Raw genomic sequence first — 22,976 nt, forward strand, 5'->3', positions numbered from 1 at the left:
CAGAACATTATTGAATTGTTTTTTAGATCCATTAATATATAAAAAAAAGAACAAATCTCTTTGAGAGGACAGTATGACCCCTCGATTTTACTCTATAAAATTATTTCAAAACCAGCAGTCTCTCTGATATTACTATAAGAATTATGTGAATAATTATAGTAAATTAGTCTTTAAAAACAAAATGATTCACAAAAGTGTTCGGTTAAGATATTATGGCTTTATGGACTCTGCTGCCCTCTTCTGGATAGCTACATGTATGACTAATCTTATTTTTCATTTAACCCAATACCATGGGAACATTTGCAAATTATTGACGTTTTTTTAACCGTATGTTTATTTTCTCTATACATTATTATTTATTTGTGCAACTCGATAAAGAGCCGTTATTGATCTATAAAAAAAAATAACTTCTGAAAAAAACACGATTAGCCTAATTGTTTATATGATAACGACATATTTCTTGCTCGTTTGTGATAATAAAAAGAAAAAAAAGCTATTATACAAGGTTCAAAAATTAAGTTCTTACATTTGGAATGTGCTTTGCATGAAAAGTGTTAAGGTAATTAAACTGAGTTCAAAGTGTTTTCTTAAAATAACCTTTATGATGTTTTAAGATCAGACTTTAGGGGAAAAAAAGATCTTGAAATCATAAGTCTACTCACAGGAAAAGGTAAGGATTTTTAACTGACACCCATATATTATATATAAAAAAAATATTATTATTTTTATACAATTTATACAATTGTACTGTAAGTCCAAGGGTTGCTATTTTATTTTATTGGTTGAGACACCAATAGTAATACCATAAAGTCATGGTATAGGGGATTTTGTTTGTTTGTCTCAACAAGAGATCATATATTTTGCCATTTTCCAAATCTGCCAGATAATTTCCAATTACACTGATCCCCTGCTGAAATTTCCCTCCATCAAAAATGCTGACCTGATTTTTGCATTGTTTAGTTCAAAGATTTTTATTTATGGCTTTGTAATGCCCTAGGGGCATTTAAATACATGCTCTGTGAGTCTAAAAGGAGAGAGAGAGAGAGAGAGAGAGAGAGAGAGAGAGAGAGAGAGACACACATCTACTCTGATCCCTGAAGTAAAAACATTACTTTCACCATCCAGGAAATTCTCCAAGAGGAATAAAAATAACCTTCCCGACTGTCCTGTGCACATTAAGTGAGCATGTTATATTGCTCTCTCTTTGTTGTTAGAAATCACAAAATCAAACCCAAGGGCACTATGTCATTAGAAGAAAGCACATATATACGTCAACGCAGAATTGTAAAAGTAGGTCTGAAGAGACTGACTGCAGGGCGTCTGACCCACAAGATGCTTTACTGGCTGAATATACAGCAAGAAAAAAAAAACCATGCAAAATGTGCACTCAAATCTAAATGAGCACACAGACTTTCATTGTTTTTATACAAAATTAATTATAATGACTATGGACTAGCTAAAACCTTTACCATGCTTCTAAAAGAAAACTCTTTGCATTTTTAGAATAAAACAAATATTTTTAGGCATTTTATAACCCAAGGTGTCCCTAAAACACACAGACAGATCTGAAAAATGTAGAAAGTGTTTACTCACCCCCATGCCATCCCAGATGTGTATGACTTTATATCTTCTGCTGAACACAAATGAAGATTTTTAGAAGAATATCTCTGCTCTGTAGGTCCATACAATGCAAATGAATGGTGACCAGAACTCTGAAGTTCCAAAAAGTCAGCATAAACATAATCCACCAGACTCCAGTGGATAAATCAATGTATTCTGAAGCTATCCAGTTGGTCTCTGCCGCGATCATGATTTCAAGCTCAATTACATTTCCTATAGCGCCATCTATCGTTCTGCGCATGCATCAAGCACTAGGAAGTGTAATCGACCGTGAACTCATGATGGTGCCTAGAGACTTCAATGCCAAGATATACAATGTAAAATGAGTTATATTTTGGTCTGTTCTCACCCAAAATTAACTGGATCGCTTCAGAAGACATTAATTAAACCACTGGAGTCGTATGGATTACTTTTATGCTGCCTTTATCTCCTTTTGGGAGCTTCAAAGTTCTGGTCACCATTCACTTGTATTTTAAGGACCTACAGAGCTGAGATATTCTTCTAAAAATCTTCATTTGTGTTCAGCAGAAGAAAGAAAGTTACACTTTACAATTTTCATTTTTGGGTGAACTTTTCCTTTGAAATAAGAAGAGACCAGAAAAAAATAGAGGCAGACTCTTCTTGGATGTCATTTTTTTCTTTTCTTAGATAGACCTACCACTATTACCAATCTCCTTTGGCCATAATTCTCCCAGTGGGTCACTTGACTATAAGTGTTGCATATATTTTTGCTGAATTATTTTGGAGAAATAAGTAGGATCTATGAGCTGAGCTCACATATTTATGATCAATATGGATCACTTGCAAATTACAGTCACTATTTGGGATGTATAGTGCAAACACAATCCTATAAAGTTCCAAAATAGGTTATGACATTTATGCTTTTTCAAACTGCAGCTGTTGTTTATGTTGACGTCTTTCAAGCGGCACTTTAACGAAAGTGGAAAACGCCATTAGTTAGTTTCAAAACACAACAGACAAATCTGGGTTTGCGTTTCCCCTCAGCTACGATGACGTTGGAGTACTACGACACTAAATGGCATCTCTTAAAATAACGCATCTGCAGCCAAGCGTATACGCAACTACGGGAGCTCTGTATCCTACTGCAAGGTGCGTTGGCGACTCTGTTTTCATCCACATCATAAACGAGTTGCCTCTCTTGGATTACGCCGTGGCACTCGTTAAATTGGACATGGCAATGAACAGCTCATTTGTGAGTTTCGATGGTGGCATTCAACAGTTAAAAGGTGAAGATACTTCGGTGATCGTACCAGCTCTTCTCAGTACGATCAGTGGACTTGGAATCGGCGGGAATGTTTTGGTGCTTGTGGTGCTTATCTACGTATTCGCCAACCGGAGAGCATCCGAAGCGTATGTCATGCTCGCCAACTTAAGCGCATCTGATTTGTTGATACTCTCTCTGTGCGCTCCCGTGCGCGCAGTCACATACTATAGGCGCACTTGGACACTCGGACTAATGGCTTGCAGAACTACAGAGTGGATCCAGCATAGTTGTCTGGCGGTCAAAGCTTTCATGCTGTTAGCAACGAGCCAGGCACGCCATAACTTCTCATCTCATCCAGGTGCCCACTCGAATTTCCGCCAAAAGCGCGTTCTGATAACTGCAGTGATAATATGGACGGTTGCGCTAGTGTTCCCAATTCCTGATATCGTATTCTCCAGGTTAAAGGATGAGGGCAACATCAGCCTGTGTATCTCTGAATTGCCCGCTTACTCCCAGGATGTGATGCGCGTGTTCAGTAAGATACTACCGCTGGGCATCTATGTTCTTCCCATCATCCTGTCCGTTATGTGCCACATCAGGGCCATCTTCCACATCAAACCGATTACGCACGGGGAGACTAGTCTGCCGCGTCACTATCAGAGTTCTTTGCTGTATTTAAGCGTCATCGCAATGAACGCGCTCATGATGTTGCCGGAGTGGGCCTCTTGGGTGTGGATGCGTCACAGTTCTGACGAGAGCTGCAAACCGTCAGCTGGTTTGTTGATCTTCGCTCAGGTGTGCGTTTACCTGAGCAGCGCGTTCTTTCCCGCCATCCTTCTCACCATGCACGTGCCGCTCAGAGAGAGTCTTAGCGATTTGTGTTCTCTGTTAGCTTGTCGAGAAGGTAAACACAGACAGAAGATTGAGGGGAACGGAAATGAGATGCGCGCAATGGTCATGAAGGTGTTGGATGAGCGGGTCTGTGTACCCACGCTGACCGTAACAGAGAGGCATTCAGACGCGTATTGTCAAACTCTCCCGGATCTCGATCATTTTTGGAGCGAAAGGCGAAACACTTCGGTCACAGAGGACAGCGACCCATTGCCATGGGAACGACTGAAACAAAGCAATGTTGAACTCTAAACTGATCATATAACTCTAATTAATCACTTTCCTCATTGTGAGAGAAGTCAGTAGAATCCGTTTGTGCATCGGACACCCTGGAAATTATGTATCTACTAAATGCATGTAAAAAAAAAAAAAAAAAAGAAAAAAAAAGGTGAAATTTATGTACATGAAGTTGCTCGTTTCCTTCTGTGTTGTCTATTGTATTGTTAATTTATTCAAGTTTAGAACTTTTTAACTCTGTATCTGTAAACAATAAAAAGATGATTTAGGAATTATGATCATGTGTATTTTTTATTCCATTGGTTGAGTCCAAATGCAACCTTGAATGCAGGCACTATAACACTTCATAAGTACTGATGTTTTGTCTAAAATTGTTAAAGTTTTTGAATTCGGTGACAGTGGGTCGAAAGGGTGGTTCTTATCGTCGGTCCGGGGGATGGGGTTGTGGTTGTTGGTGTAGAAAGACTAACTAGATTGTGCCCAAGACCAAAATGCAATTGCGAGTTTGGTGGCCAGCCTTTGGTTCATGGTGGCCACGGCCACCCCCTAGCTCCACCCCTGATACCATTCACCTTAAAAAAAATTTGTCTGATTATGACACCATTTCACTCGCTTTTGGTGCCTCTTGCTGGACATTTCACTGGGAAACTGCAGTGAAATGTTTATTTTGCAAAAATGTTGCACGGTCACGTAATTTTCCCCAGTGGCTAAAATGGGAAGTGATTTTGAACTTATCGGCATGTGTGAGGCTCAGTTTCCAGGTGATATATCCACAGAGGGGCGCCAAAAGCGAGTTGTAAATCAAGTGACATTTAGTTGTAAATGAGTTAATACAGTTAAGAGGAATGCATATTTTACTAACTCTACCCCCCAAAACCAAACCCTAAACCTAACCGTCAGTGCAGGAAAAATCTAACTTCTGAATAGTGCTAGTCACCGATTATGTAAATGCGATTATTTCATGGTTTTCATGCTGGATCAGAACCAATGTCTCTGAGACTCTTTGAGCATGCAAAATTATTTTGGACACCACAACCAACGGTCACACACAAGGGCTTCTGGTTATAATAAATAATACACTCACAAATAACAAATAATATTATATTCAAAATGTTAAAATATACCATTTACTCACTTTGTTGCAACAATAAAACATGCAGCTTTGAAATATGTACAATTTGTATAATTAGCCAAGAGGTCAATGTGTGATGTTTTGATCTTTTATTTGTCACACATCTACTCGCCATACAAATTTACAAGTCAGATCATCAAACTTGACCTTTCGTGCACAGTGGAATTAAAAAAGAAAAAACATTTCACAAGCTTGAATTTCCAGTCTCCTGCTTTCAGATTTGTATGGGAGTGAATGGAGCGCAAAGTATAGTATGTCCGCAGCTTGAGGAAGCTGAAGCAACTTGCTATCAGTCGCACCACAGGAAAAGGTAAACACAATTTAAGATGATGCAATAATGTATGACGGCAGATGCCGTATGTCCTTAACTCGGCAGAATGGGGTCGATATCAGGGTACTGGAACATTCGGTAGCAACATGTTGACTTCTTGTGTGATCATGTTGCTTACAGAAATACTGCATTTCTTTAGTTGTGTGTTGTAGCAAAAGGTTAGAGACTGAAAGGAAGGACTGAGGACCACAAAAAGATGTGAGAATAAGAGGCATATTTTAGGTTATACTATATTGCCGGTCTGCAGGATCCCGCAGTGAATGCTAATTTAATGTACTACTAGTGCTGAATGGATGATTACCTTTAGATGCATTTTACGAGACGCTTTTAAAAGATGCCAATTCTTTCAACTAAAAGCCACCTTGCTTGCTGCAAAATGCACTCTTAATATTTACTCCAACACACCATGGTTATGGGTGAACTTACTGTAATGCGCAATTACACAGCATATAGGCCAGCATTGAATGATCTCTAAAAATGTGATCTAAAATACACAAGCAATTGCACACATATTCATAAAAGAGTTCTTCGATGAGGGACAACATTAATCAAGCAGCACTTATTCTGAACCGCTAAACTAGCAAATTTATTGTATATAGTGCAATATGTATTTGTTATCCTTTTTTGAGCTAAATGAATAAGGATTGCTTAGCCAGTTATTTGTATCCCACAGCACTTAGTGGCCCATATACAGACTGGCACAAGTACTGGCATATATACACATGTTCATTGAGAGGTTACTGTAGCTGTAGCCTTAGGAAATATGCTGAGTTATGATCCATATCTGACAATTATATATTTAAAGTGTCTTTTAAATAAAGCAATCCACATGACTGTGTGAGGATAATTTAATTTAATGACTTAATTAACCAATCTCTATATTCAGTAGATAAAATAAGGTACTAACTCAATATTATAAAAGGACCTATAGTACAATGTAATACCCGGTGTTCATAATAGTTCATAATATTAGTTTATATTTCATGTGATGATATAGAGTCAGGTGCGAGATAGAAAAGGGCTACCTTACTTATTCAAGTTTTAAAGTAAACAAGTAAAGTTTGCTTAAGGAGTAAAATCTAAACCATATCTCTCTCTTGAGCACAATATTAAGAGATCATGTATCCTCCCACACAGAAAAGAATATCAAGACAAGCCTATACCCAAATACATTGATATGCATTATTAAAGAGAATTTAGTGTGGTAAATGCACTCCTGACATCTTAAGCAGCTTTTGTTTGTACTTCTAATGGGCATATAGCATGGAGTCAGGTGGTCCACTCTGTCCACACAAGGCCATCTACTGGCCTTTTTGGGGAAACAACACACATTAAATACGTTGTAATCATAATAATCAAGTAGACAAGAAGATAAAAAAAACAAACAAATTGTATGCAAATTTATAATTTATTTAATTACAGATGCAAAATAAAAAGTTATTTTATAGAATTTGTAGTGTATATATTCTTCACTTGAGTTGTATTCCATGTCTCTGGAGTTGTGTGCAGCGTAGGGGCCATTCATACAAAACGCGTTGGTATAATCCATGTCTTCTGATGAGATCTAATTAGTTTTGGGTGAGAACAGACAAAAATTTAACTCCTTTTTCAATGTAGGAGGAGTGCGGGCACAAACTAACGCGAGGCTAGTTGTAACACGTGGTTTAAACATTTCCACACACACTGGTAAGACGAAACTCCATTTGTTTAATTGTTGCCATATCAACACTGTGTAGATAAAAAAAAAATTGCGAAAAAAACTTTGGAAGATATCGCCAAATGTTCATTTTAAAGTAGCAAAAGTAAAAATTCACATGAAAGTAAATTTTCATCTCTGTTTTTACTGTTTATTTAAAATTTGTTTCCCGCTGTCCCCCATCTTGCCAGTTCAGTCTCTAGGCATGATCAGGATTTCAAGCTTGATTACACTTCCTAGCACCATCTAGCTCTCTGGGTCCTTCTCGTTTCCTTGCTCCTCCGTCCTCGAGCCAGTGAACCAGAAACCGATCAAAGTCCACCATCATGAAGGATGTATCTGCTCTGCGCAAGTCTTCTTTTAACCTTGGAAACCCTGATGAAGGCCTGTATGCCGAAACGCGTTGGTTTTTAAAAAAATAAATTTTCTACCCTCAACAAGAGTTGCTGGATTCATCCTCCTCATTTGTGCTTTGTTCTGCCCATGCACCTTGCTTGTTGGTGAAGTACCACCAGTTTCATTATTCAATTATTGCAAACTGTTCCGAGATGACTGACAGAGAAGAAATAGTGAGAACTCATATCGCAGAGCGAGCATGACTCGCAGAACACGCATAAGCGCCAATGACCCTCTAAATACACAGCGAATCAGACACGTGCATTGATGGCTTTTCATTCGTTTGTCCTTCAAAATATCATCTAGTGTGGGGGCCTGGGTAGCTCAGCAAGTATTGACGCTGACTACCACCCCTGGAGTCACGAGATCGAATCCAGGGTGTGCTGAGTGACTCCAGTCAGGTCTCCTAAGCAACCAAATTGGCCCGGTTGCTAGGAAGGGTATCACACGGGGTAACCTCCTCGTGGTCGCTATAATGTGGTTCGCTCTCGGTGGGATGTGTGGTGAGTTGTGCATGGATGCCGCGGTGGATGGTGTGAAGCCTCCACACATGCTATGTCTCTGCAGTAAGGCGCTCAACAAGCCACGTGATAAGATGCACGGATTGACGGTCTCAGACGCAAAGGCTGAGGCGAGTCACTACGCCACCACGAGGACTTAGAGTGCATTGGGAATTGGGCATTCCAAATTGGGGAGAGAAAGGGGAGAATAAATAAATAAATATCATCTAGTGTGTATCTTCAAGCATGCATCTTTGTGTCTAATTGCATTTATTGTCATATGTCACTCCGAGACGTCTTAAGTTCCCGCTAATATGCACAAAATACCTGCATTTGGTGGGTGGCAGGTGCTAATTTCATACCCTGGATTGCTTCAGATGAGTCTGGATGGATTACTTTATACAACCTTTATGTGCTTTTTGGAGCTTCAAAGTTTTGGTCACAATTCACTTGAATTAAATGGACCTACAGATTTTTTTTTTTTTTGGTGTTTTTTTTTTTTTTTTTTGGTGTTCTGTAGAAGAAAGGAAGTCATACACTTATGCCATCCCAAATGTGTGAGTAAACGATGAGAGAATTTTCATTTTTTGGGTGAACTATTCCTTTAAATGGCCCAACTGTGTAACACGATGATGTACAGTTCCGAGATCCAATGAAAAAGACAGACAGAGAGCGATGAGGGATGGAGGGCTTTAAGTATAGAGCGGAAGTCGTGCATATCGAAACTGGAGAGTAGTAGAATCTACGAAGGACCGTGCAGACTGTCATTGACCTCCTTCTAGAGGGTAAATTCAAGTACATTTAACTTTTTAAAATGTCAGTTTTGTTTTGTGCGTAAATTATGTGGTATTTGTGTGTCGTGTGTAAATGTCTTTGTTGTACAAAGTTCGCGCTCGTGCAAAGGGTTACGAGGTTTTGACGAACAAGTTTGACTTACAAACTTGTTTATACGCGTTATTATAAACGCAGAATGCAATGTTTATATGTGCTCGATGGTTCTCTGCCTTGTAATTAGTACTGCGTCTTGTAAAAACCCACTGACAAAACGTGTTGTCCGGGAGCAAAAATAATTAACAGTATTTTCTGAACTCTTCGTAATGACTCTTAAATGGGCTTCAAAAAATGTTCTTTGCTACTGACGTGGATAATTTCTACCAGACTCACTGTATAGAAAACTTAAAACAATGATATATATAGGCAAGTGCTTCCTGTTCATCTCAAAATTTGACAATACTTCCTTAAGATTTTACAGCAATATGGTTGGGACGTTTAGAGGGCATTCCTCCCGGGAGGAGGTATGCCAGTTTCCTTGAACAAACGCCAATTAACTGGTCTGTCATTGTGACCTCAACGTTGTGCTTTAAACCCTGTAATAATTTATTAGAAACTGTGAAAAGTCTTGGGGCTGGCCGGGCGTTCTGTAGCTCGCAGAGGAATGACCACACCTGCCTTACCTCTCTATCTAGGTGAGTATGGCTTTGGAAAGTGAATGGGTCATCATGTGTCTTTTATCATACAAGATGACAGATAATAACATATGGCTCTTTTCCAGTAAAACTAATTGGTATTTGACCTTTGAGAGACATGTGTGTGATGGTAGGGGATGGTGTAGTAACCTCTCATTGCCTTAGCCGAGTCTGACAACAGATTATAATAGCTGAGCTGTTTAAGTTTAAACAGACCTGGATTAAATAAAAAAATGAGTTTTTCTGTTGACTGAGCCTGTTTTTGGGTCCTCCTTTTGCCTTTTAGAAATCAAGCCTACATGATTTGTGCATACTTCACACATATAACAATGTTGTATAATATGCATGTGCTCGGCTGTGCGGGGTCATCTGCTGAAATTTCAGGATTTTTTTTAAATTTTATTTAGGCTAGGCTTTGGGCTGGCTTCACAGGACATTAACATACACTACCAGTCAAAAATGTGGTCACACTTGAATGAATTTATGTTTCTCATGAAACCATTTGCTCTGAAGACTTATGCTTAAATGCTGGAAATTAATTTTGTAGCCAATATAAAATTGTGCGTATGTATATAGTTGAAGTCAGAAGTTTACATACATCTTAGCCAAATACATTTAAACAATTTTTCACAATTCCTGACATTTGATTGTAGAAAACATTCCCTGTCTTAGGTCAGTTATGATCACTACTTTAATTTATCGCCATCTACTGGGCAGAGAGAAGAATTTCTAGCAAAAATTGACTTAAATATTGATCTGTTTCTCACCCACACCTATCGTATAACTTCTGAAGACATGGATTTAACCACTGGAGTCATATGGATTACTTTTATGCTGCCTTTGTGCTTTTTGGAACGTCAAAATTTTGGCATTCATTCATTTTATTGTAGCTGAATATTTTTCTAAAAATCTTAATTTGCGTTCTGAAGAAGGAGAGTCATACACATCTGGGATGGCATGAGAGTGAATAAATGATGAGAGAATTTTCCTTTTTGAACTATTTCTTTAAGTAGCATATGGGGGGCCACATTGTCACCTCAAGGAGATACAATGTTCCACACTGATTCAGTTCTTGTATCTTTTAAGCCAAGCAATAGTTGTGTTCTCATTCTAATGCATGATGCACAATTTTCTGAAGTTTGTGACTGGTGGAATGTTCCGCCTGTAGTATTGCTCTACAAAGGTTGATACTTTTCTGTCAGGCATTAGAAAAAACTTGATAAAGGCCAAGCATAATTATAAATTATTTTATCATCTCTACTTTCCTGGTAATTTATTATACAAATTAACACCCTCTCTACATCAGGGGTCAGTATTATTAAAAAGACTAACAATATTATTAAAAATGTCACTGTTTTATTCTGTTACATTAATACTTTTAAAGCTACTCAAGTTATTCTGCCAAAAGCAGAGAGTGGTTTTCTCGTTTCCTTTTTTTTTATTAATAGCCTTTATATGACATAGCCTACTAGACAGTGCTCAATTCGGTAACATGTACACTTCAAGTCCAACATTTTGATGCAAATACGCTTTTTGTCCCACTGTTTACGCTCACTTTAGACCAAACCGACTGAGTTTACATTAATGCCTCATCAAGACGGGCATTGGCGGAATTATAAGTGTATTTGGTCATTTAGCCCACAATAGCGCTCAAACATTACCCGCCTGTCAATCAAACAGCAAGCAGCTACAGACGTCAGGAAATAAAATGTCAATCTTTTGTATTTTACCTAGATCAACCAACCAGTGGTTGTCTTGCTTTCGCAATTGATATATTAGCAACGTGTTACACATAGTATAGAAAATTACTCAAATTTGTCATCGATATCAAGGACATCTTTCAGATAAACATCAAGATTGTTTTATCGCCCAGCCCTATTGATAACATTGCCTTAATCTCTCACAGAAACACAATAATCTCAGTGATAGATAGCTACATTATAGACACACAGAATCTAGTAAGCAGAAATATGAAATTTACCTTGATATGTTCCTTCAAATTAGAGGCAGTATAAATGCTAATATCTGGCTTGAGCAAGTTAAACTCATGACACAGTCAAGCAACTGGCCTTTTTCACTGCGAAAAGCCCTTTCAGGTGCGGCAGTGATGTTCAGGTGTTGAACTGTGCTAGAGGCATTCTCCACATCCATAACCGATGGCACCAGATTTGCAGCTGCCATTTAAGTGTGTGAATTGATTTGACGGGATTCACGAGACTCTTCAATCACGTTGACAGATAAAAATAAAATCAGACAGGGAAGTAGCGAACACAGACGGTGGGAAAATAGCACAGTAAAAGTAGTTAAAGCACTTAAAATGTACTCAAGTAAAAGTATACAATTTTTAAACTATTTAAAGTGCAATTCCTGGGGAAAACTACTTACTTACAGTAATGTGAGTATTTGTAAGTCGTTACTTTACACCCCTGTTGCTCACACATGCTTTTTCAGTTCTGCCCACAAATGTTCTATCGGATTGAGGTCAGAGCTTTGTGATGGCCACTCCAATACCTTGACTTTGTTTTCCTTAAGCCATGTGGCCACAACTTTGGAGGTATGCTTGGGGTCATTGTCCATTTGTGACCAAGTTTTAACTTCTTGGCAGATGTCTTGAGATGTTGCTTAAATATATCCACATAATTTTCCTTCCTTCCTGCTGCAAATACCCCCACAACATGATGCTGCCACCCCCATGCTTCACAGTTGGGATGGTGTTCTTTGGCAAGCAAGTCACACTTTTTCCTCCAAACATAACGATGGTCATTATGGCCAAAATGTTCCATTTTTGTTTCATCAGACCAAAGGAAATTTCTCCAAAAAGTAAGATCTTTGTCCCCATGTGCACTTGCAAACTGTAGTCTGGCTTCTTTTCTTTTTTTTTTTTTATGGCGGTTTTGGAGCATTGGCTTCTTCCTTGCTGAGCAGCCTTTCAGGTTATATCGATATAGGATTTGTTTTACTGTGGATATAGATACTTGTCTACCTTTTTGCTCCAGCATCTTCATGAGGTCCTTTGCTGTTGTTCTGGGATTAAATTGCGCTTTTTGCACCAAACTACGTTCATCTCTAGGAGACAGAATGCTCCTTCCTGAGCGGTATGATGGCTGCGTGGTCCCAAGGTGTTTATACTTGCGTACTATTGTTTGTACAGATGAATGTGGTACCTTCAGACATTTGGAAATTGCTCCCAAGGATGAACCAGACTTGTGGAGGTCCACAAATTATTTTCAGAGGCCTTGGCTGATTTCTTTTGATTTTCCCATGATGTCAAGCAAAGAGGCATTGAGTTTGAAGGTAGGCCTTAAAATACATCCACAGGTACACTGCCAATTAGCCTATCAGAAGCTAATTGGCTAATTGCCTAAAGGCTTGACATCATTTTCTAGAATTTTCCAGCTGCTAAAAATTACTCATGTCATGCACAAAGTAGATGTCCTAAACGACTTGCCAAAACTGTAGTTTGCTAATATGAAATCTGTGGAGTGATTAAGAAATTAGTTTTAATGACTTTGACCTAAGTGTATGTAAACTCCTGACTTCAGTTTTACATTTCTTTACAAAACTAAAATTTTGATAGAATGTTGAGTTGTACCAAAAAGGAAGAAAAAGCAGCCAACATCAAGCCAGGTGTCTTTCTCTTGAAGTTGGTTAAAAGAATGCCTTGAGTATCCAGAGTTTTAATGTGTGCAAAGGACATTGAAGAAGCTAAAATATGAGTTTAACATTTTTGGTCACTACATAATTCCCATACTCCCATTTGTGTTGTTTCATAGTTTTGATGACTTTACCATTATTCTAAATGTGGAAAATAGTACTTATGTCCTAATCATATGTTGTATAGAATGAAAAAATGATGTACAAAACATCTGGGCCTTTCTTTACTGTGGGCTCTATAGTCGGACTGAACAGGTGAAATGGCACAGATTTCCATTGTGTGTGTGTGTATGTGTATATATATGTGTATATACTAAGATACGGGAAATACTCCAGTATTCTCCCTGTCAAGGTCATTTATTCCATTTTGTCACAGCCTTGATGTATTTTTTGTGTGTTAGATTACACAAACGTAAGTTTTAAAAGTGAAAATTATTTAAATGCTCCATATTTCGAAAGCATTTTAGCACATTTCTAAATTACTGTATGCAGACAAATTAATTTATACATTGCACAAGTTATTACACAGACATCAAGAAAACACACAAATAAAAAGGGTTCTGGTCTAGGTCCTCTTTTGTTCATTCATTAAATTTTAGTATTTAAAAGCAGGACTAGTATAAGTTTTATCCTATTTCGAAGTCGTTATGTAGCTGAAAGCTCTGTTACAGTGTTTGATATAAATACGTAAGCATATGGGGCAGAGAATCTGCTGCCCTCCTGAACTCTACAGCGCCCCTCTGTTTTTACAATGTAAATCTGTGGTCAAATATGGTACTGCAACGAGCCCTCATTGAGACGCATTGGGTCAAAGTAATCTGCCCATAAACGTAGTGCCAAACCAAAGGTAGCTTTAGTATAAGTGCGTGCCAACAGTGTGACGGATTGCGAACATGGCGAGCACTATCAATGAACATCTGTGTAACAGTGTGTTGTTTCTATTTAAAATTCAAGACAAATTAGTCAAACAACCTGACAAGCCAGACACAAAATAGTTTGGCAATCAAAAATAGATAAGGGTAGGTGATAAGACATTGTATGCTTTTATAATGACAAATTGTATGTCAAAAACTTAAAAGCCTTTGTTCTTGGAAATTACTGTGATTTAAAACATTATTATCATCATAAAGCAAGCATTTAGTTTTTTAATGCTGTGTAAATGTGTAAATGGCATGTACATAGTTCTGTTTCTTCCCCTCTCCTCCCTGGAGTTCTTCAACAACTCTTGACATTATAAAATAACATTTGTTTTAAATTTTAATCTTCAAGTCAACATTCCAATGTAAAGTGTTCTTATTCAGAATATTAGTATGAACATTATGTTCTAAGGGTGCCACCTTGTGGTGGAAAAATGCAAGGACACCACATATTGTGTCAACGTGTTTGAAAAAATAAGCTGAAGAAGAAAAAAAAAGAGCAAGATCTGCGCCACCTATATCTGTGGTCACAAGCAGCTACTGTAAATAAGTACTCAAAATTGTAATCGGTAGTACACATATTGATTCATATAGCTTATTTAATGTATCTGCAGGAGGTGGGACTCTAGTCATTCTTTCCTTAAATGGCTCGTAAAAATGTAAACATGTTTGTTTAATGTAATCATATATCATCCAGTCAGCACCAAAAACATCAAACACTTTATACAGTGGTCCTTTAGCTTGATGACTAAAAACTTGACAGAGCTCTAATATATAATGAATGATGAGTTTTGGAAACAGTAGGACATTCTGGGGCATCCACAGTACTGATGAGTAATGTTGCAAAAATGATGCAATACATTCATTACATCTCACACATCCTATCTACATCTAAAAAGGCACTTTTCCCCTTGTACTAAACAGCTTTAGGTTTCACTTTTAGGGTTGCAGTTATGTTACATGCACTTCTTTTTTTTTTTTTTTTGTTCTTTTTTTTTTTTAAAGAAATGGAAACTTAAGGATTTTCCCAATCTAGACAATCATATCCTAGTTTCACTTTCACTTTTTTTATATTAAAGCTTTCCTCATCCAGCAATGCTGAAGCAGGACAAATTCTATAGTGAAATGATGCAATCACATTTCCAGCATTTAAAGATAACAATACCCTGTCTACCTGATGCACACCTCATTCAAAATACTCAAAACCTTTCAACCTTTTAAGATCTCTGAGCCTTTCACAGATTTGAATGATCAACATTTTGTCTTTATTTTTTTCAGACTGATTTGATGTCCAGAGTCTGTTTTATAAAGAAGAGGCCGTTTTAATTTTATTGATTGAAGCAGGTACCAATATTCAGTTAAAAGTATTTGTATATACTGTATATAGTATGACTAAGGTCCTGTTTCCACCTGGTATTAAGATGCGTCTCCTGTGATCACTTGTGTTCGGATTTGGAGGGGAGGGTCTCTGTTTCATGACGACGTACATCAATCACTATGTCTGTGTGATACTGCATGATGATAAAGCGAAACAAAGTAAGTAAATACAAAGAAAGCGCTGTTTCTCCCAGATGCGGTTGAAATTTAATCTAAGCACAAACGCAGAAACTAAGCAGAATTATCCATTACTTTAGTGGATTACCTGTATTAAAGGAGCTTCAGGTGTTTGTGCTTGTCATCTGTGTTGATATCAGACACACTAAAGAAGATCTGTGAAGCTCTCGTGTTTGTATCCACTTTTTAACATTTTCCGATCGGACTGTTAAATCCTTTTAAAATTGCTCATAACCGGCAAACTTTAAACTCTTGTTTAAGTGCAGCGGTTGACTGCTACCAGGACGTATACAGGATGGATTAGCATTTACACCTCAAATGCAATGTGGTCACATGCGTTTTTGACCACATTTGAATGTGGTTTATGTGATCGGATCACAAAACGGTTTAGACCCCGTTTAGACCTGTATTTAAGGGCTGACCACATGTGATCGGATCACCCGAAATGCATCTTCATACCAGCTGGAAACGGGGCCTAATAGTAATAAACCACTAACACTCATTTCTTTTTCTATCACTCACTAAGTGTGAAAAATGACATACACTAGTGAACGACTTTATAATGAGGTGATCAGGCGGAATTTGGCTCATCTTGCATCAACAGTCAGAGTGAGAGAGATCTTACCTCACTTGCCATGCCTCACACTCACCGATAGGGTAAGGATCAAATTTAACCAAAAATAATGACTGACTGCCCACATGATGAAATGACCAAACATTGTTCATACTTTTTGTTGCATGCATAATTGTACTTGTCACAGTTTGTTTACTAATTAAACTTTTACAATTTGCAGGAGGAGATTGAGGCCAAGAGAGAAACTGCAGGAAACTACACTGCTATGCAGATACTTCTGGACAACCTGCGCAGGCGAGAGAACTGGCCAGATGAGTTCATCACTGCGCTGCGGAACTGTGAACACAGAAAACTGGCTGATGAAATCAGCGCTGCTTATGACAGGATCAGGGGAATGACAAGTAAGAGATTCCTGTAGTAGAACTGCTTTTGTTTACAGCAAGGTATAACGGGGAGGGATATTATGTAATGAATGCCTATTTCTATGTTTGTCTATAGATAATGCAGTTGCTGCTGCTGCTGCGCCTACTCCTGCTTATCCCTGTTCTGCTGCAGCAACAGTAACCAAAGCTACAATTCATACTCACCCGGTGACCACTCCTCCTCTGCTGACTCCACACTCAGTGGTTGCCCCAGCACATTCAGTTGCCTCATCCAACACTGCAGCCCAAGTACCACCTCCTGCTGAGGTTCTTCAAGGTCAAGAGACAAAGCGTGTACAGCAAGTACAAGTCCCAACTCCAATTCCAGCCCCCTCTCCTGAAATGGCTTTCCAAGCTGATATTGCACCTCCAGTTGTAGCTCCCTCCCAAGTGATTCCCCCAACTGCAGTCTCAGCTTCCAAAGTGACTTCACCTGTTCAGACAAATTACATCCCAACCCATACTGGGATAACAGAGAACAAAACAACCATTGTAGATACCCTAGATGGCTTGGCTCTAACCAGCCAAACCACCACAACCTCCATTGATGGAACAGCCTTCTCCACCTTAAGTGCTCAACCATCCTCCTCAAACACTTCTCAGAATCAAACTGCAAGCCCCTGCAACATCTCTCAGGTTTCTCCGAGGTCAAATAAAAACCAGGTGCCAGCAGCAGTTAAACAGACTGACGCCTCTGAGAAGCACCCTGTCCAAGACACCAATCCTCCTTTGAAAGAGCAAATTGTGGTTCAGGAGTCAGAAGAGATCTCGGGTCCAACCACAAATGAGGTAATGCTCAACCCAAAGCATCTCTATTTACAAATTCACATTATTAATAGGTAAAGCAGTGACACAGCAAGACTGTTATCTTAGGCCTGAGTTTCTGGTCACCTTTACTTGGTAGTGAACCTGTCATCTTTGTATCATTATTCCAGATTTTCAACCCTTAGTCTGTTGTCCAGGGCTGTAGAGTAGCACAATTTTGCTCGCATTTGCGATTTAAAAAAATTATAATATGCGACGACTGGGTGTAAAATATAGATTTTTACCTATTTGCACATATGCAATGTGTCATTTTCATCTTTGAAAAGCATTGCAATGAAGAAAGTGTTGCTACAATGATTTTGATGCCTGCTTTGGTATTGCCAAATCTGGAAAGCTCGAACTTTAGCGGTTTGCCGTGGACATGTTGTCACATTGTCAGGGTCACAGTAATGTTACTTCTGTGCTGCTAGTTCAAAAGTCACACATTATAACCTATTCGACAAAACTGATGTGATCAATAAAAACACGAGTCTGTGCACATCTAGATGCTCAATTTCTAGAGGACAGGTTAAATAGTAGTGCTTTTGACTCAAAAACACTGGATTCAGCATGTTTCTGAGATACACCTGGGATGCATTCCTGTAAAAGGCTAATCAGAATAGTGGTCGTATTCTTAAACCACTGCAATTAACATGTTAATAAAAAATTATTCAATGGTGATGAATATTTAATAATAAATATTAATAATAATAATATCAAATAAGTCAGTCAAAGATGACATTATATGAACATTTTAGTACTAAATTAGGGCTATGCAATTTGTTCATTTTATTTTGCAATTTTTTAGATATTTTAATTGGGATTTTGGCAAATGTTTTTCCTTATTTTACATTAAAACAAATGTCACTGTTCAAAACACATTTCAGAAGGGAAAAAATCATCTTTGCATAATTGATAGATGATAGTGTTAGTTATTTTATGCCTTTTTGTTGTTCTATATTCACCTTCCAGATTTCTGTTCTGTTCTCAGTACCTTTTTGCGCACAGCATGAGCGAGATCTTGTCAGTGTGCAAAAGATGTGCACCAATCAGAATTGCAAATTAAACAGTACAAAATTCAGTGTAAATAAATTGTAATAATAATTACATCAATGTTTTATTGTGATTGCTATTAAAGGAATGTTCTGGGTTCAATACAAGTTAAGCTCAATCAACAGCATTTGTGGCATACTGTTGATTACCAAAAAATTTATTTTGACACTTCCTTCCTTTTCTTAAAAAAAAAAAGAAAAAAAGAAAAAACGAGGGGGCCTGGGTAGCTCAGTGGTAAAAGATGCTGGCTACCACCCCTGGAGTTCGCTAGTTCGCTAGTTCGAATCCCAGGGCATGCTGTGTGACTCCAGCCAGGTCTCCTAAGCAACCAAATTGGCCCGGTTGCTAGGGAGGGTAGAGTCACATGGGGTAACCTCCTCATGGTCACTATAATGTGGTTCGTTCTCGGTGGGGCGCATGGTGAGTTGAGCGCAGATGCCGCGGTGGATGGCGTGAAGCCTCCACATGCGCTATGTCTCCGTGGCAACGCGCTCAACAAGCCACGTGATAAGATGCGTGGGTTGATGGTCTCGGACGCAGAGGCAACTGGGATTCATCCTCCGCCACCCGGATTGAGGCGTCTCAGAACTTCAAAGCGCATTGGGAATTGGGCATTCCAAATTGGGCGAAAAAAAAAAAAGGGGCAAAAATCTGGGTACAGAGATACACTTGCAATGGAAGTGATTGGGGCCAATTGTTGGAGGGTTTAAAGGCATAAATGTGAGGCTTATAATTTCATAAAAGCACATGCATTAATTCTTCTGTTAAAACTTGTGTATTATTTGAGCTGTAAAATTGTTTAAATTGTAATTTTTACAGTCATTTTACAGGGTTTTAGGGTTTGTTGATATTACGTCGCCCATCGCAATGAAGTTGTAAAACTGGCTATAAATTTACACTGAAAAAGGTTAGTATGTGATTTTATCACATTCAAATCATGTTAACATACATATTGTTTCTGTCTTGCGGCTAAACATTTGAAACAGTGAGTATTTTAACGTTCAAAAATTGGCCCCATTGACTTCAATTTTAAGTGCCTCACTGGACCCTAGTTTTTTTTTTTTTAAAAGGGGGAACGAGTCAAAATTTATTTTTGTGGTAATTGATATTATGCCACAAATGCTGTCGATTGAGCTTAACATGCATTGAATCCGGAATATTCCTTTAATTGTGCAGCCCTATAAATAATAGTGATAAATAATTTTAAGAATAACAATAAAACAATTTCGACCATACTCTTCTGGGTGCTCATAAATTACAATTTGTGCTAATTAATTTTTTAGATCACTAGCACCAGTGCGAACACCTTAAAAGTAAGCGTACAGCCCTGCTATTATCTTATGTGACTTAATATTGTTTTCTTTGCATTTTGTTCAGGGGACTAACACTGCTGAATTGCCAGTCCAAGCCCAAACAACTTTCACCAGAACAGCGCAAGCAACATGTTCTCGCCCTACTGAAGTAGGTACTTACAGCCCCTCTTCCATTGACCAGGAGTATTTCAGCAAGCCTAACATCCTTCAGCATCCAGCAGAAGCTCTTCCTGTTTCGGAAGAGGAGCCTTGCTCAGTGGTTTCAGATGACTTAGAGATCAGCAGGTCAACAGAATGTTCCACAGAGATTGGACAGTCTTGTCTAGCAGAGCACCCAAGCATTGAGTCTAACAACTCCCCTAAAACATTTCCTTCTGCTATGATGCCAGTAGAGTGTGTTGGTGACCCAAATCTCAACACAGGGTCTCTCTCTAACGCCAATGAAACTTCTATTCACACTGCTTGCCTTGAGGCAGCCTTTCAATCCTTACATGAAAATGGCCCTCCACTGAATGCTCCTTTGTCTCCTAACCAGCCTGAGGAGGACGACTATGAATCTCTCTGTGAGAGTCAGACAGAACCAGGAACGCTGATGAAAGTCATTCATATTGCTGAGGAACCATCTGCTGAAAACCTGAGTGGTCAGCCTCCAAGTATTCTGGGCAATGCAGTCAACCCAGGTGGAGTGTCAGCAAATGTCAAACACCTGTCTTTTCTGAGGACCAACATCTCGGAGGACAAACCAACCATGAACCATCAAAGCACTGAAAACGTAGTTCATCTCCATGAGGCGGAAGCATCAGAGCAGCACCAGGAGCAAGAGTCCAATGCCACTAGACAAGCGAGCAATCTACAGTTAGAGCAGAGAGAAGAGGGCAGGGCATTATTTCAGATAAACAACTTCCATCTTTGTGCTGTTGCAGGAATTGGTCTGACTGCCATTTTCCTGGCCTGGAAGCTTAATCATTAACTCTAAAGTCTTAAAGCGATTGTTCACCCACAAATGACATTTCTGATATTATCTCCTCACCCTCATGTTGCACAAAACCCATGTGATCTTTTACTGTGGAACACAGACTTATTTAGCAGAATGTTCAGCATGCTCTTTTCCCATACAAAAAAAGAGTGAAGTAAATGTTGCTGTCAAGCTCCTCAAAGCTAAAACATACTATAAAAGTGGTCCATTTTGTGAGCTATATAATCAAAGTCTTCTAAAGCCACACAATTGCTTTGTTTTGGGAATAGACTGAAATTTAAGTCGCTATTCATTGAAAATCTTGCCTTCTACTCTATATTGGTTTTGTCCCTACATATTTATTTTCTCTATATATAATCCTTGCACGTCACGTGCCTTTATATATGCCATGTATGCCAGGATCAGTGATCAATTAAGACCATTGACTTCCGTTACACTTGTAAAGTAAGATACATTTAGGCTACCTAAAATAAATGGAATGACCTGTACATGTAAAATTATATGGAGAGCCCAGTTTTCCAGGTATTATAATATACAACAATTCGTTGTACAGTCAGTTATGAAACATTGCAAGAACCCTGTGTGTGACAGACCATGAAACTAAGGGGCTATTGCATAACTTCGGTTGCTCATTTATGGAACACTCACTCAAGAACTACATGGACTGTACAACTGCTTCAATCCCTTCCTTTAGTGCATCACAAATTCGCATTCACTGATGCTTAGAACTCTTTTTCCATCACTGTCCCACTTGTGAATTTCTGTGAGCAATCTGATCCATGTGAGACTGTCCAACAGGCACTTGCAATTTTACTGAAACATTCACTGGCTCAAACACAGGCTTGAGGCTGTCCACTGTTGACAGAATCAAATGTTGTTAAATGTACTTATATTGGAGTAACTGTAAAGATGGATAAAGCAGAATTGCAAACACAACCAAAGTACCATGTGTGGAGGAAAAAAAACAGTTTATGTATCAATACTGTATAGTATTGTCACAGTTCATTTGTACTTTAATCACAGAGAAAACTGATAAATGATGAGCAAAGCATAAAGTGCTTATGTATAAATCGGTGAACCACCTCATATTGTGAGTCAACATGGTATTTTAATGCATGAATTGTGCATATTGAATGCATAAATGACATCAGAAATCTCAGAAATAGCACTTTTATCTACACTTTTTAAAACAGGTGTGTAGTGTGAAATTCAGTTATGTATGATTGAACATATTTAAAATGAAATTATTATAGTCATGTTACTAATGATCTTTTAAACATTCTTCAGAGCCTGCTCAGTTGGATACTGTGTTTCAGGGGAACTTTTAAAGTAGGGTCTTTGAATGAATGTTTATACACTGTTTTGCTTTTTTGTGTACCGGCCTTGACCGTGTCCAGTCTTAATGATTTCCAAAAAAATTTCTGAAATAAAATGTCATACCTTGAGTCTTTGTGATCAGTCATATGCTTGGCACTACGGTGATGAGGTTTATGCTGGATTTTCCAACTTCCTACTGGGAAAAGTGCAATGTCACTTGAAGTCGGAATTCGAACTTGGAAGCTTGTGCGGAAACGTTTAATTCTGCCGAGATGCAGGTGTGTGACGTCACACAAACATGTCGGCACCAAGGGAGATATACAAAGTAAGTGACATTCACTTTTATTAAGTAATATTGATAAATGAGTTCAAAATTCCACATTACATGATATTAAAGCGTGTTTAACAAACGCCTGCAGAAACAGGTGTATAAACATGGTAAATTATGCTTTCTTTTGATGATCGTACACCTGTAGCACAAATGCTAGTGTTGTAGTATTGTTTAACAATTGGGTTGCTAGGAGACATCTGTGGCGACATTCAAACACCTGCTCAGCCAACGAGAGTGTTGCAATTTTGTTTCCTTAAACATCATCTTCTTATGGGGTTATATTTGTTTCATATTAACATATAAATGGGAAGAGATTTACAAACAGAAAGTTGGTTCACAAATAAATTGAATCAGATCCACAAATAAATGTAAGGAGCTTTAACAAAATAAAGTGAATTCACAAAAAAATAAAATTAGATTTGCAAATAAAAAAATTATTTGCAAATGTATTTTTTAACTCACAAACACAACTCTGTCCAGCATTTTTTTGCGGATTGCTACACGCATTTGTTGATTTTGAAACAAATCTAACGTCAAGATGTGCACACAAATCTACAAATAGGTGGA

At 38.3% G+C, this 22,976-nt stretch overlaps 2 protein-coding genes across 4 annotated transcripts; both read left to right on the forward strand.

The window, feature by feature from the left end:
* The first annotated feature begins 2,812 nt into the window (after nt 1-2,812).
* LOC127412034 (G-protein coupled receptor 151 protein-like) lies at nt 2,813-3,988 on the forward strand. The gene has a single exon (XM_051648072.1). The coding sequence runs from the start codon at nt 2,813-2,815 to the stop codon at nt 3,986-3,988; it is 1,176 nt and encodes a 391-aa protein (XP_051504032.1).
* Nucleotides 3,989-8,709: 4,721 nt separating this feature from the next.
* On the forward strand, nt 8,710-22,206 carry LOC127412462 (mitochondrial antiviral-signaling protein-like). Of its 3 annotated transcripts, XM_051648839.1 has the most exons (7): nt 8,785-8,813; nt 9,413-9,494; nt 15,344-15,409; nt 16,146-16,276; nt 16,414-16,594; nt 16,692-17,404; nt 19,850-22,206. In XM_051648839.1, the coding sequence occupies exons 4-7, from the start codon at nt 16,154-16,156 to the stop codon at nt 20,753-20,755; spliced, it is 1,923 nt and encodes a 640-aa protein (XP_051504799.1). In that variant the 5' UTR covers nt 8,785-8,813; nt 9,413-9,494; nt 15,344-15,409; nt 16,146-16,153; the 3' UTR covers nt 20,756-22,206. The 3 variants fall into 3 exon arrangements, with proteins under 3 accessions (XP_051504797.1, XP_051504799.1, XP_051504800.1); XM_051648837.1 differs by lacking the exon at nt 9,413-9,494 and having other exon boundaries at nt 8,710-8,813; XM_051648840.1 differs by lacking the exons at nt 8,785-8,813; nt 9,413-9,494; nt 15,344-15,409 and adding an exon at nt 15,429-15,601.
* Nucleotides 22,207-22,976: the final 770 nt, after the last annotated feature.

Source organism: Myxocyprinus asiaticus, chromosome 21 (genome assembly GCF_019703515.2).
Source record: "Myxocyprinus asiaticus isolate MX2 ecotype Aquarium Trade chromosome 21, UBuf_Myxa_2, whole genome shotgun sequence".
Taxonomy (NCBI): domain Eukaryota; kingdom Metazoa; phylum Chordata; class Actinopteri; order Cypriniformes; family Catostomidae; genus Myxocyprinus; species Myxocyprinus asiaticus.

What these genes read in the sequence shown, in the direction of transcription:
- LOC127412462 (XM_051648837.1), top strand. Translation starts at nt 16,154, where the DNA reads ATGACATACACTAGTGAACGACTTTATAATGAGGTGATCAGGCGGAAT. An exon ending in GCCTCACACTCACCGATAGG is followed by an intron (nt 16,277 to 16,413) that starts GTAAGGATCAAA and finishes TACAATTTGCAG; the next exon opens with GAGGAGATTGAGGCCAAGAG. An exon ending in CGGGTCCAACCACAAATGAG is followed by an intron (nt 17,405 to 19,849) that starts GTAATGCTCAAC and finishes CATTTTGTTCAG; the next exon opens with GGGACTAACACTGCTGAATT.
- LOC127412034 (XM_051648072.1), top strand. Translation starts at nt 2,813, where the DNA reads ATGGCAATGAACAGCTCATTTGTGAGTTTCGATGGTGGCATTCAACAG.